General features: G+C 44.1%; 1 protein-coding gene across 3 annotated transcripts in view; it reads left to right on the plus strand.

The window, feature by feature from the left end:
* LOC114871563 overlaps positions 1-15,179 on the plus strand; it is a 32,414-nt gene that overhangs the window by 10,535 nt on the left and 6,700 nt on the right. For all 3 annotated transcript variants that reach the window (XM_029177633.2, XM_029177634.2, XM_029177635.2), the window contains exons 2-7: positions 11,415-11,589; positions 12,832-12,927; positions 13,824-14,163; positions 14,232-14,442; positions 14,577-14,749; positions 14,853-14,902. In XM_029177633.2, the coding sequence (XP_029033466.2) occupies positions 11,415-11,589; positions 12,832-12,927; positions 13,824-14,163; positions 14,232-14,442; positions 14,577-14,749; positions 14,853-14,902 (1,045 nt within the window). The remainder of the gene's footprint in view (positions 1-11,414; positions 11,590-12,831; positions 12,928-13,823; positions 14,164-14,231; positions 14,443-14,576; positions 14,750-14,852; positions 14,903-15,179) is intronic.

Genomic DNA, 15,179 nt, shown 5'->3' on the forward strand with positions numbered 1-15,179 from the left:
TTTTAACCGTAGAACCTCCCTCGCCCCGCTTCTATCAGGATTTATTGCTCGATTTATTTATTTATTTATACTCGGTTGCGATCCGCACGAGTTTTGTCGCGTTTCGACACGTATCTCGCGAAACCCGTCCTTCCAGCGACGTCTGTTGATATGCAAAAAGGTAAATCGTGACCTGTCGCTACGCGATTTCTTTCCATACCTCCGAGTATTTCGCTCCCCTCGTTATTAGAAATGCAGTGTTACATTTCAAATACTCTTTTCATACTGGCTATTATTTTTCAAGGTGAAACGTTATTATGTCTAGTAGAGCGTAAACGCTGAAATTAGCACATGTCGTGATTAGCTTTTGTTAGCGAGACTAATTAGACGGCAACTCGTTTGTGCACCGTTATTAAAGTACCATCTTACGTTTCAAAATTAAGAGTGACCCTGATTTTTTTATTCAAATTGAAATTAGATTTTTAGAATTTTCAAAATGTCTGTGGTGTTTGAAAGTAAACTCAAGCCAGCTGACTTCTACTCTTTCGAAACTCATTCACTGGCTATTCTACCTTGGAAATCTCTATCTGTATAGAGACGCATAACCGCGTGAAAATAATAAAAAACGTAGGCGATGCAAGTATTAGGCGTGCAGCACGCGTGCAACTGAGTGACCGGTTCTCCCTAGGAAAGTGTTGTGCACCTTTTTAACGGGTTCAACGGAACCCGAGTCCTCACAATTCGAAGTCGTAAACCACAATTACCGTATTCCTTTTTGTCGACGTACCGCCAGTGGAAAGCAAAGATATCGCGTTTCTTTCCTGATCTACTATATTGTCGCCATTAGCACGTGAGAAATCATTCAGGAACGAACGTTCCTCTTTCTTACCGAGCAAAAGGAAACTCGCTTTTTTTGTTCGGACCGAGAATCGAGTGAATACTTTATCGAATCAGTTCCGTGTAAGGTGGGACGTTTAAAGAAATTGAAAATGATGACCGAAAGAAAGAGGATTTGCTCGATGACAACGATTAATCGACGTGTTTGATTGCGAGAGTGAATGTACGCGACACGTTTCGAGTCGTATAAGAGTACAGGTATTCCGGTAGCCTTGAGACACACACGTTTCCATATCCTTTCCCCGGGTACCAAGCAACGATTCCGATTGGCGAACGTAGCCGAATTCTGCCCGTTTTGACCCCGGGGACAGTGAAAGTGAAATCGTTGCGCCGGACCTTCGACACTAACTTATTGCCTGACTTTGCACACCTTTCGATAGCCCTCCTTTCAGGGCTCCGAAAATATCTCACGGTTGCCTTCTCGTAAACACATCCACCCGTGTTCCCGTTTCACAAACAGCGTAAATTTCTTTATTTCTTTATTTCTTTATCCCCTTTCGCTAAGGAAACTCAATAAAAGTTTAATATACACGCGTCGAAGGTTTTCTTTTATAATAATTAAAGCAGTTTCGTAATTCGCTGCGTATCAAAGTGTTGCTCGACGCGTTTAAACAACGCGTGTCAATAACGGTATGTTAATGAACTTTCGAGGATCGATCGTTTACACGCACCACGACTTTTACCGTGTGATCTGTAAACGGCGCGAAGGTCGTCACCGATTTGGAAACGGGTTGAATCGACTCGCGACATGACTTTGATCTATTTTTCAGCGCACGATCGAGCTCTCGATCACGAATCGATTGCGTCACGACGAAGCCTTTTGTGTCGTCGTCGTGGTCGTCGCTTGCGTGCGCTCTCTGCTCTGCTTAATCGCTCGACAAACGAGCTCCTCCGACCGACTGGACGGTTATTTCGTAACCACGGCTTGAAGTTTAATATATTAAATTTTAACGTCGAAAAGACAGTAAACTAACCAACGAGTCAACAGACTTTTTTCCATCATTAATACTCCCCAAGTGTTTCCAGGTTAACGAGTAAAGAATTCTATAATAACCCTCCATGGACAGCTCGCTTCTATTATATACGCTACTTATAGTAAATCGTGGTAGTTGTTTAAATTCCTCAGCTTCTTCGTAGAAGTGTAAAATTATAAATCGATCAGAGCCCGCTGTACGTTCTCTGTATCGTGCTCATTAGCGAAACGACTTGTCTCCGCGAGCGTGTCCAACCTTCCGATCGAAGCAAACCGCCATGGTCAGCTGATCGAACTGAAATCGAGATCGGTATACAGGCACGTTGAAACGTTCACCTGGTTACATGCAGAAACTCGAGCAACGAAAGGTGTATTCGCGTGTATTGCGTGGGTGTAACGGATTGGTAGAACAAGGACAGAACGAAAGGAGAAACTACGCGAGCGTAACAAGGATAAGAGCTGTTAACCGCATCTATTCTAACGATCTATAGGCCATCGGTGATAAGTTGCCTCACCTTAAATCAAGGATGGCTTGCTAACGGTTAGCCAAGAAACGCTTTCGTAGCCTTCGCAGCTTTCCAGCACAATGAGTGCTACGCGTGCCGAAAATTAATTGGAACGAGAGATAGATCGATCGGAATATCTGAGCAAAGGATATTCGTTGGGAAATAGAAGGTGCCAGGAGCACGCGTGTTACGTTCGATCGTTAGTCGCGATACCGTTGATTTCTACCTCGCTCGAGACGCGTGAATTCAAGGTAACGTTGAACAGGTAGTCCTGTTTATTACTTTTCCATTGTTGGAGGACGACTACAATTCCTCTCAGTGGTAAAAGGGTTAAATAATTAAAAACTCGAGAAGCTTGGCAATTTGTAGCCCATATGTTACCAGCGTTTACTTCCGTAACAGAATTCTCTTCCCGAATGAATTTCTCTCGGTTGATTGATCAGCGATCATAATTGAAATAGGTAGAAACGAGAATACGAGTTTGAAACTCGCCGCGGATAGAGCGAGGCTATAAAAGCTATGTTTCTAAGCGGCGATCGAAATGTCCGAGCGGATTTTCCACTAGAATATTCCTGCGTACTAACTAGCCACGAACGTGGAAACGTTTCGAAAGCCTCTGTTTCTCGCTGTCGGTATCACGGATCCGGGCATAACGTTATCTTTTTCGCGCTCAATGTCCCGACACGGTAGGATGCACGCCCACGTAAACGCTCGACCGAGTGCAACACGCATGCACCGCGCGCGGGTACGGGGTACGTAATGAGGTGAACGGTTTCAAGAGACACAACAGAGAGAAACGCAAAGTTTCTGTGTCTCCTTTTCACCTGGATTATTACACGGCCTCGAGGAGAAAGGAGGGACAGGTCGCGGGGTGTTGCAGTGGCTGGCTTTAAACATTTAGCAATCGACGAATCGCCGGGGGTGGGCTGTGGATCGTTTTCAAGGAAACCGGAGAAGAGTACTTCTCGTGGTTAGACAAGACGACGGTGGTGAACGTAGATCCCCTTTCGTTCCTGACCCGGATATAACTATAACGCGACTATATCGTTACGTGGCGCCGCCCGGTATCTTTCGTCATTCGTAATACCAGCCAGATCTTGGATTCTTTAGGTGTACCGATGAGACAACCGCGAGGAAAACAAAGAATACCACTTTCTATGGAAAGCTACCACCAGAGAGGAGTTCCATCTTACCAATGGAAATGAATAGTTACACTCGTTGGATTTAGGATATTATGTTCGAGTATATTTCAGGAGATTTTCAAACGATCGCTATGTCCCGCCTGTTGCACCTTTCCAACTGGTGGTTGCACCCGGAACGAAATAGCAAAGGTTAAACACGTTGCTCGCGCACACCCTTGCAAATGCGTAACCTTCACGGTCGATCGGTGCATTTCCACGCCTGTTTTCCGTTTCATTCGATTACATCCGTTCGACGGAACTACGATTTGGAATCGTTGTCGGATGACACGCGTTTCCGGAATCACTATTTTCTAAATGAAAAATCCTAATTCAACCCCAGTTTAATTTAGACTTATTCGTCGTTGCAGGATTCATGGAGACGTCATTCGGCATCACTCCACTTTTAACCATTACGATTTAAATAAGGGCTAAAACCCCGAATCTGAGATTTTAGACACAGTTATACCGGAAATGATATTCTATTCCAAAAAGCACAATTTTCATCCCTTTTCTTCGATCATTTCGTCGTTGCTCCGCAACCATGTTGGACATATTGGCGGAAGTTCGCTGATCCTCGTGTAATCTTTTGTCTGGATACTTTCTTGTTACTCTCTCCTTATACAGCCAGTTCTCTGCCGATTGTTTTGGCTGATGCAACCAGTTGTAGGTCCGATACCGATCTCCCGGTACAGTAATTAATCGCGTGCTCGTTCGGAACGGAATAATCGCAACTAACGAAGCAACGAACCGCTTTCTCGCACGATTTTTGCATAACCCGAACAACAAGGTTAAACAATCTCGATTCCTTCCACCATTCCGTACATCGCTTTCTGCCCGCTGAAAGACTATGATCCGAGAAATGACAACTCTCGTATCTTCCTATCCCGAGCCTTTAATTAACCTCCGAAGCTGACCAACTGACGTTTTACGCTCGCTGAAATTGTCCGAAACGCCTTCCGTGTGTCACGTAACGGCTACCTTTTTTGCTCGTTATTATCTAAGAATCTAATCCACTTGGCACACCTTTCAGCGATCTCGATGATTCGATTCGCGCACGCTGCTTTTCCTCGTCCCATCATCCAAGAGGAAACTTTCACGATCATCCTCTCTCTGTCTCACCTGATTTGCAAATCGGAAGGTTAAGGACCCGTTCAAGTATTTCGTGAGTCAACCTTGGATTCGCCCACGGACAACCCGCCTCTGTGTTCCATCTTCCGTTATTTTGTCCCGTTTTCTACCAGTAAGAAACACCGATGGATCGTTTATTTTTGCAACTTTACGAGTATCGTGTGATGGTATCATAGGAATAGGCGATAGATTCAAGTGCTCGTCATTCGGTCGGAATCGAGCCTAGAGAGGATCTAGGTAAGAGGAGAGGATCGTGGGATCGAGGTAGGAATACCGAGGAGGTCGATGTGTCTCTAGCTGCAATCTTCAGGGATCCAGCGGATCGTGAGTGGGTGTTGCCAGGTGATCCATAGGATGGTGAAGTAGCGAGGGGCGTTTACCGGTTACGTATTATTACCAGTATGTGTTGGTAAAGTTGCAACTAGTCTACCGATCTCTCGGCCGTGTTTCTTGTAAACTGGCGATTAATCACGGTTAAAAGGGTAAGCGGAACGACGTTCGGCCTATCCCACGTTCAGACGTCCGTGGCCGTAAAATTTCCTTTCGCAAAATCTCTGCTTTCCACGGTTCATCGTGAGTCATACCGTTACGTCGACGTTTAATAACTTTTAATCCGAGCAACGAGGCCTTCTAATTGGACGCCTCGCGTGTGGGAACCTGGACTGATCGTTCAAAACGTTCCGTCGAAGGATAATTGATTTGTTAGAGAACTCTTTTATCCTCGTCGTCCTTTATAATTACAAGGTACTCATCGTGCAACTATTTCAGACGTTAATCTATTAACTCGAAGAAGAGTGTATGCATCGAGTGAAAGGTTCTTACCTTTGTCTAGGTAATAAAAACAAGTAAATGCCATGAAAATAAGAGATCGAATTGACGAAGAATAATGCGTTACCGCATCTTGGGTTTTTCGTGGAATTTCTGATGGTAGTCAAAGCGTTAAGGTCGTGCAGGTGTGCAGAAGGTAGGAACCGTTACGCGGTTGCATCCACGAACACAAACGCGGACAGAAATGGTTAAGCTAACAAGTAAGAGTCTAGAAACACCGATTCACTTGACCAAGAAGCCCGCGTCCTTGTAAACTCTCTTTCACCTGAGGATTCTCCGTTCGCAGCCGATTCGAACAGGGAATCCCTCTCGATCCGAGTAGAAAACCGTTTCTATGAACGCGATGGCACAACCGTTCGAGGCCAACTGTTTTGTTGCACGACTCCCGGTTGCGTATCGAAATCTGTTAACACCTGTTCGATCGTTAGTCAAATTACGCGTCTCTTCTTCTTACTCAACGGTTTCTTTTCGTAGCCTTTTCACTTTTTAAAATCATCCTTTTTACTTTCCTCCGGCACAATCAGATTGAACGGGCAATTTTTGCAGTAAAATGACGCGGTAAGGAATATTCACGGTCCGTAAATCGAAACGTAAGCGTTACGATACCGTATCGCTTTCCAGTGAAATTCCCCATGAAAGTTTTTCTTCGGCGAACGTAATTGGTCCACGCGCCAGCTGAAAACTAGGTCGCGCGTTCTTCGACGCTGTCACGTATCGTCTCGCAATTGCAAAACGCAATTGTAGATTAAGGATCTAATTGTCCTGTCAAAGTGACGACGTAGCACGCTAAAGAACTTTCTTTTTCTCAATAATTTTATAATTATATACACGGATGATTTTTTAACGATTGCCACGAAATCTCTCGACTCTCGTCCTAAATTGAACGCTGCTAAACAGGATTATTGCGAAATGGATTATGCATCCTCCTAGTATATTAGCATACGCAACGTCCACGTACGGAGATACAGCGCGATGAGCATCTGCCTGCGACCGGCTATCTTCCAGCTGTTTCTCCTCTTCGAGGTCGTTCTCCGTCGTTTAATAACCAGAAAGGTCGACGGATGTTTCACCGAATCTACTATTTCCACTTGCCTATTCTTACTCAATCGTTCGATCTTAATCTCCCATCCTTTCTAGATAACAAGATCTCTGGGTCCTCGAAGGATATCTGCACGATTGTACGCATCCGTCCTCGAAAACCGACTAATTAACTGCAAACTGCATACTTAAATCTACCCGTCTAGATGTTCAATTAGCATGAAGCCACAACGAAAGATAAAATTTGTAATGACCAACTCGGCCAGAGTTACATCTCTTCCATAAAGTTTTCAAAGCGGAGTTGTAAGAGCGTAATTGGATTTAGCGATGATCGTTAAGCGATAGGTGCTAAAAGGAACATGCGATATCTCGTTTTTCTTCGGAATCAATCCATTCGCAACATTGTAGCGATAGAATCGATGAAACGACAAATTTTCATCGTGGAAACAGAATTCCGTTCCTTTATCGCGATTGCGGCACCAAGTTGCAATTGAAATTTCTAACCTTCGCAGGATAATGGATCCTTCGCGGATGTTGGCTGACATTTGCACCGTGATCGCATAAAATGCAACGCGAGCAAGCGTCACGGCCGATGACGAGAAAAGTTTCTGGCGTTCTAGAAAGGTGGATAACGCGGCGGGCGCGGAGAATTAAATGTCAAACGAAACGCGGACCCACCTTCGATGCGAGTTCTTCTTTTTATATATATTCATCCGCGTAATGCATTCTCTCGATCATCTCGTAGATGATTAATTATACGGTTATTCGAAGGAAAGAAGAAGTGGTCGAGCGATGGTGGAAAGTTTCGCAAGTATCGCTGCGGTTTTTGGCCAAGTATCTTTTTGTGAGAGAGATACTCGCTGAATTTTCACATCGCGAGGCGGTGGGTGGGTGGCAGGCGGGACGTGGATGTAAAGTTACACCATTCCAGCCTTATTGAATGTTGCAGAAATGTGAGAACTGTATTACCTAGCAGACAACGTAGTCTCATTATCGCTCACAATAAAGCCATCCGCAGGACGCCTGCGAAACGATCACGCTATCGTAATGATCGTGACACTTTGTTCTTGCCACTTTCGAACAGCCAACTATCCCGTGGGTAGAAATTTGTCAAATTGTCCTTTCTATTTCGACGAGCGCATCGCGAAGATAAATTAATCCGTTCGCTAATTTAATCGACGATCAGTGATTATCAAATAAAGAATTTAACAAGCAGACAATTGCAGTGTTTTGCTCGAAAATCACCGAGTGAACGTCTAACGACCTCCCTGCTCCGTATGCGCGAGTATTCAGGCACAATTAACGCCGGCAGCTTGTAATTTTCGTAACCACAAGCTAACCGGTCGTTCAAACACAATTTGGAAACTATAAAACGGTCGTCAACGCGAAACGAACCGAGCGGATCGACTCTAAACGCGTGTCGTAAAACGCGGGATCTTTAATATCGCGCCTGTTCCCGCGTTCCTGGAACGCAGCCGACGTGATCTCTCGAAATTAAAGAAATAGATCGTTTTCTCGGTACGGATATTACCGCAAATTCGTCACCTTAATGATCTGCAATCACGTACGGTGCGAATAACTAACTCCACGGTCTATAAATTGGATAATTAGGTGCCGTTCGAAAGGCTAACTAGAAGTTTTTCTCGCTGGAAGTAAACGACTAGTTGTAACGAAACAGGGATAGCGATGCGACCGTTTTTTTTTTTTTTTTAATTTGAAAGGGTTAAATGGCGGGGTAAATCACGGGAAACGATTGGATCGTTAGCCGGGGAAGACGCGTTTACTTCCGAAGCAACGAACGTCATCCGGTTGTTCATAAATCACGGGACTTGCGGTTTTCTAAGGTAAAGGCGTTCCACGGTAGAAGTTTGCTACGCGAACGAACGGGTTACGAAGTTGAGAGAAGTGAAAGTCATGCGAATGGCAACGAGAGAGAAAAAGCTAGTTGAACGTTGGTAAAAGATAGATTGGTGAATTGCGGTGAGACCGAGAGAGATAGGTATAGAGGGGCCTATGATAAAAGAGCTGGCAAGTGAATGAGTGAAAGTGAGCTGGAATACCAAAGCGGGGCTTTAAAACTGGAACACTACTTGCATAATATCGGACAACTTGAACGGTGTTCAGAAGCGTGCATGTGTTTCGTGGTTAACGCGTGTCCACCGTCTTGCTTTTCTAAACATATTGCATCGAATTGCCGATTAAATTTCATATAAAAACTACACGATTTTCCGGTCGTTCGTTTCCAAAATCCTTCCCGTGATTAATAAAGGTCAGTGGACCTCGGGCAAATTAAATACACCTCATTCGCAACTCCGTACCGCACGAAGCAATTACAGAACCACAGTCCCGAATCGTGTCCACGAGAATACCAAGTTGCACAGCGTAATATCCTAAGTACCAGATTACCAGATTGCAAAATTAAATCCTCTTGGTATTTCCAATTACCAAGAAAAATTTTATAATCTTCTCTTATGTCACTTGGATCGCAAAAAAAAGACATCTCGATTCTCTTTTCGAATGACGAGAGAAATTTTTCTTTTGACACAAGCCTTTCTATATTAACAATTCAGAGTATGAAATAAAGGTAATTTGATTAATGGTTCGAATTATCCAGTCGCACTGGTCAGTTCCATTTCGGAATGGTCGTAAGTCCAATTACGCAAAGGAAAGGTGTGTAATTATTATAGATCGAGTCTCGGTAATCTCTTTGATTTTTGTTCACCTGTCACGAGCAATAAATCTTGCCTTCTTTTCTGAATTCTTTTGTTCGATCCGATTCTAAACGGAAATATGAAAGGTACTTTTGATTCCTTTAAGTGATGGTATTAAGAGTAAAGGGTTCCCATAACGGGCTGAACTTGTATATCAATCTGAAAATGAATTGTAGCATTAGGAAACGGTGCAAATCGTAGGTAATTAACGAAATCGAGCGTGTGTTAGCGTCGATTTCACCAAGGAAGTTCCTCGATCGTTTGCCTCAATTTCGCGATACAATTTCGACTCGTTTGTAATCTATCAGCTGTTCTGTTCGAGTACGAGCGGATTTCTCTTTTCGACACAGCTTCCTCCTTAGACGTCGGATCATTTGAAGTAAGGTTTCGCAATCGCGAGCAAAAAAGGATAGCTCGGTAAACGATACCGATACTCGTGTTGTTCGAACACGTCCGAACAGAGTAACTCGGTTTGTTTTCCAGTTTCATTGCCAGACATCAACCTGGCCAAGCGATCGGTTAATTTCGAGGCAATGAGAGGATTAGAAGGCGAACGATTTCGCGCGCGGGCAGCTTTGACGGCGTTCTCGTTGCGAAATATACCGCGTTTCCACGGCGATCTCGTAAATCTTGGAAATTTATACGGCTCGTTTGATACGCTTCCGCCTTCTAACTACGAGGAAAAATAAAAGGAACTAGGGCTATCTGAATCTCGAGATTAGCCGAGGAAAGGTGGGCTGACCGCTGACAAATCGAGAGGAAAATCGTTTCCGCGTGCCCACGGGCTTAGAAATGCAAACTGGCTGGACTCTGTCGAAAGGAGAATCGGGAGAAAAGAATTTTAGGATCGTAAGGTGGACGAGTACATCGACCTTTCTGCGATGGCAAGGTCGCGTGCGATCTGCTGGAAGGTCGAACGAGAGTACGGTACCAGGATGTGTTCGTCCGAATGCTCTTTTTCTTCGTTCCTCCTGAACCATATTCGCCCAAGGTCGACCGTGATCCCGCTCCGGAGGCCTCGTCTTTCCTCGATTTCGATTTTTCCCGGCAACCTTCGCACCGACCGATCGATGCTTTCATCGTCGCCAGGAAGAGCGTTCGTCGCTTATCCTTGTACCGCGACATTATCCTCCTTCGCGTCCCTGATGATTACCTCGAACATACAAACAGGAACAACAAACCTCCGTGCAATTAATCTTTGTAAATTTTTATTCCTTCTCAACCTATCCTCTTCGAGACACCCGATAGATCGTCGACGTTTAAAGAGCTCGTTGAATTGCTTTTTTGAAGATTCAACTCGTAAACAGCACCGTTACACCGATTATAATACGAGGATAGGAAAAATTTACATACAACCAGCCAGGGACTGAACATTATTCCACAGGCACACGCGTATTCTCACGTGGAAAGTAAAAGAGGAATGGCGCAAGTCACGTTTCCAACAAATCAATTCGTCGTTCCAGCCGTGCCGCGGTCCCACGATGAAATTGTGCCAGAAAACTTGAAGGTGGGATAATCGAATCCACCGACAGCCGAGACAATAGTACAACAAAGTATACCTATTTTCAACCGTGGAATGGCATTTAGCTGGTGACGTAGCGATCGAATTTAACGATGCAACTTCTGATTTCTGAAAGTTTTCCAGTTTCAAAAATATGCAACTTCGAGTAAGCAAATATTTAAAACGATCTTCGAGATCGAATAGCAGGGTGGGTGGGGTCGATTACGAAAATTTGGCGCCAGCCTTTCGTTTCCTCCTTTCGCCTCTGGTCTCGAGGCGCCTTTTTTCTGACCAACTGTTTCAGTGTCTCGACATTATGGCTACGTGAACAGCAAGGTCGGCCAAAAATCCGGTTATGTACACCCGATTGCATAATTCGCCGTTTTGTGTATCGTTCACGTTCCAGCACGCGACAATAAGATCATACAGGGGTCCCTGCAGTAGTAACAATCATAATTAGGGCGACGTGGACGTTCAGGATTAACCCTTTCCAATCGTATGTCGCCATATAGTCGTCATCCTACATCCTAGTATTTCATTTCAAGGATCCTTGTTACAATATTTTCTTTTAAAAAATAAAAGAAATTCCGAGTTGATTGGTTTCCTCAAATATAAATACAAGTGCAAAAGGGTTAATAGCAAAAATTGTAGGAAACACTTTTCCATTTGCAGGATGCCAAAGGACCATCCCCAGAAGCGCCAGGGCGAGCAGAAACGAAGCAGCTTTGGAGTTCGAATGCCCTGAAGAGTTCGGTTACTACCCTCATCCCCGTGACTGCACGCAATACTACGTATGCGTATTCGGAGGTGCTCTACTCGAGTCTTGCACGGGTGGTTTGATGTACAGGTAACGATTAAAAGTTTCAATAAAGCGTCGATTCGAACGATTCGACGAACACTCGATACGATCAAAGCGATTCTTTTCGTCGTCGTAATTACCGTCGCGAAACCTTTTCGTTGATAAGTAGATAATTGATCGGAAAAACGGCAGGTGCACGTGCAAAGCACAAAGCGAACCGTAGATTCTCGAACCCGTTCGACAAATATGGACCGAGATTAATGGGACGGTGAATTGAAACGCGAGCGAATAATACGAGTCGCCTAATCAAAAGCGAAACACGGCTGCGTATTGTCGTCCAGATATAGACAGCAATAATGGATGTATTCTCCCATATTCGCAGGCCAAATTACAAGATTCCACAGAGATTTCTATTTCTTGTTCGCTTGCCAGAGCCGACAGAATTTTTCTGCAACATGTTTCAGCTATTACGTACACCACGAAACATTCTATATTCCTTGGAATTTCATATATCGCGCTGATATCTAATAGAAATCGAAGAAAAGCATTTTATTGGAACCTGTTTTCCGGTTGAAATTCTAGCCTCGGTGTTAAAAAACATAGTCAAAAATTCTAACAATGCGTTTACAGTGGGCGAACAGGATAAAACTGGACGCTTATAGCGAAATTTATGATAGGATATCAAAGTTCACCTCTCCTTCCAATCTTGAAAAATGATTTTTTTTCATCAGCCATCGATGAGACATTCGAATTCCAACGCAAACATTTCTAGTCGCTGGAACCTTGAATACGATAGAAATTTCTCGTCGACTTAGGTTCGGGGGCGTTGTAACACGCGATTACGATATTGCTACACTTTCGATCTGGATTAACGAGGTAAAAGGGGGTCGTAGCTGTGCTCGTGTAACCCTGGAGAAAAAAATATCAGGCTGCCACACCTCTCCGGACAGCGTACGACAGTGCGTACAAACGAGTTCGTTGTAAAACCGGACCCTCGATGACCGGTAACACCCGACTGTCCAATTAAGGACGCTCGTGAACTTACCTCAGACTCGATACGAAATTCCAAACACCCAATTTTCCAATACCCCGCGCCAAATCGGTCTTTGAAAATCCCTCTAACGAATCGGATCACCGATAATAGCGTTATACAAAACGAATCGGTTACTTTGTTTGGAGAAGGTAGATAAGATCTGTAAATTGTGCTCGATTACGTGATCGAGTTTCGATCGACGAGCAATAAGCATGAATATCGAAGAAATTGACTACTTGTTTGCTTCTTGTTTCCAGTCATGAATTGCAGACTTGCGATTGGCCACGTAACGTGGGCTGCCCCGAAGGTGGATCTCCCGGTAAGGAAAACGAAGAAGATCCTCTGTTGGAACGGTGAGTCTTCGTAATTCATAAGAATTTTCCTATTATTATCTTTCGTTTCAATTTTTATCGATTGCTGTTAAATAAACTCGATGGTCGTTCGACTATGATTTAATCTTAACAGCAGGCGTTAATGTTTCAATTAAGCTTTCTTATGTCACTACGTGAATAAAGAGAAGAAAGAAAAAGTTGTCTAGATTTTAATCAAACAACGTCCATCAAAGTGCTCCAGTTACGTGTTAATTCTCTGTTCGCCAGGGGACAAGCGTGTATCCGAAAGGATTAAACGGAAACGTCGGTGAATTTGTTGTATAACATGGCTGTAGCCTACAATTGAATTCACTCTCCCACTCTCTCTTTCATTTCTTCGAGGTATATTCAACAGCTGTAAGACACGAGTTCCCTTGTGTAAGAAGTTAAGCAACGATCGTTCGTTGCTGGTCGCTCATTAACTTATTGTGCGCGAACATAATCGGAGGGGAAAAGAAGTTGTTTCTCAACGTCGGTTCCTTACCTCTGTACGATGTGTCCTTGCCATTACCGGCAACGTGTTTTCACGAAACTAGTTTACTACCAGATCGATCCTTTCTGTCAACCAATTCGTCCCCTCGAATTGCTCCGCTTCCAAAAACGATACCTTCTTGTTTTATTCAAATAAATTTCTGCTCCAACTTCGCCTACCAGGTGTTCAATTAAGTACTCTTATATAAACATCATCAACGAAATTCTGACGAAGAAAAAAAAAGATTCTAATAAGAGTGCTTTCCCATCGAAGGAATTCACTGTGATCAAGTTGTTTGGCGTAACAGTTTGCGAAATCCACGGGTCTGAAAAGGTCGACGAAACGACCCATAACACGCGGAAACCGACAATTAATCTATCGCAATCCTTTCTCTGAAATTACTCAGGTCAGCAAAGATAGAAACCCTGCAGGAGCAACAACAGCAGCAGCACCACCACCAGCAACAGCAACAGAGACGCGAACAACAGCAGCAAAGACGCGAACAGCAACAGCAGCAACGTCCCGTTCAGAGGCAACCGATTGCGACGACCACGCCAATTCCTGTTCCGCAGATCACTGAAAAACCGATTCGTCAGAGACAACAGGCTAGGAATTACCACGAGGACGAGTACGAGCCTGCAACGGAAATCGAAAGCGATAGGCAACAACGAGTCTACAGAGGTCAACCGTCCACCATTGGTCAAGTGCAACGAGATAGGGATGGTCTTCGAAGAAACGTGATTTCAGTATGTTTCATTGTTGTAATTATTGTATTACAGTATGTCTGTAATTTATGTTTTATGATATATCACAGGAAAAGGAGAAAGAGAGTCTGGTAAGCACGCGTGCCCAAACGGAAGCTCATTACAGGACGCAGGTACCATCTTCAGAATCACCCAGAGTCGCCAAGATCCTGGCATCCACCGCTGCCCCAGTGATCTCCAAGTCTTATTACAACGATCCCGATCAGAGTTACCCCTATTACACGATCTACGACGACGACGTGTCCATTTACAAAGACGATGGTAAGCCTCCATTTACCCGAATTTCGTGTCGCGTTGCACCGGAGGTTCCTTCGGTCCTTACGAAGCAAATCGAAGCGATTAATAGCTCGTCACCAGCTAGGAGTAATCGATTTCCTTCGCGATTCCTCCGTTAGATTACAATCAATACACCGTGAACCAGTCCGTGCCCGTTCAATCGAGCGTCAAGATCAGCGAGGTGCACGCGAAGCAGTATCAAAAGCCGAAGAAGGTCGCGGTGAACGAAGCGGATAAGTACAACCTGAATCAGGACGTCACGGTTCAGGACTATGATATCTACGAGAATCAGGTAGAACGAAAGTTTCTCTAAAGATAGGTCTCTATTTCTAACAAACACTGTCAATCAATTCTATTCTTTTTCTTCTCTTTTTTTGTTTCACCAAACCACCCAGGCTCAACTGAACAAGAACAAGTTCCGGATAAACGATGGACAGTCGTACAGGTGAGATACTGTTTCTTTATCAATTGAAACGGATGTCTCGATCACGAGAGGAGAAAGAGACCTTCGCCTGGTCTCCTCGACCGTAAAGCGACAAGAAAATTGCCGTTGTAATCGTTTCAATCATCGCCTTGAGCTTTCATCGATCATTCTTAACTATTCTTGTACATTACGTTTTCGTTTCTGAGAAGTGAAAGATAATGTCAACGTATCCTTGTCGCGTGCGTCGAGAATAATTGTTGCTCGATGTTTTCTCAAATTTGGTGCATTAACGAATTAA

Source organism: Osmia bicornis, chromosome 6, assembly GCF_907164935.1.
Source record: "Osmia bicornis bicornis chromosome 6, iOsmBic2.1, whole genome shotgun sequence".
In the NCBI taxonomy this organism is placed as follows: domain Eukaryota; kingdom Metazoa; phylum Arthropoda; class Insecta; order Hymenoptera; family Megachilidae; genus Osmia; species Osmia bicornis.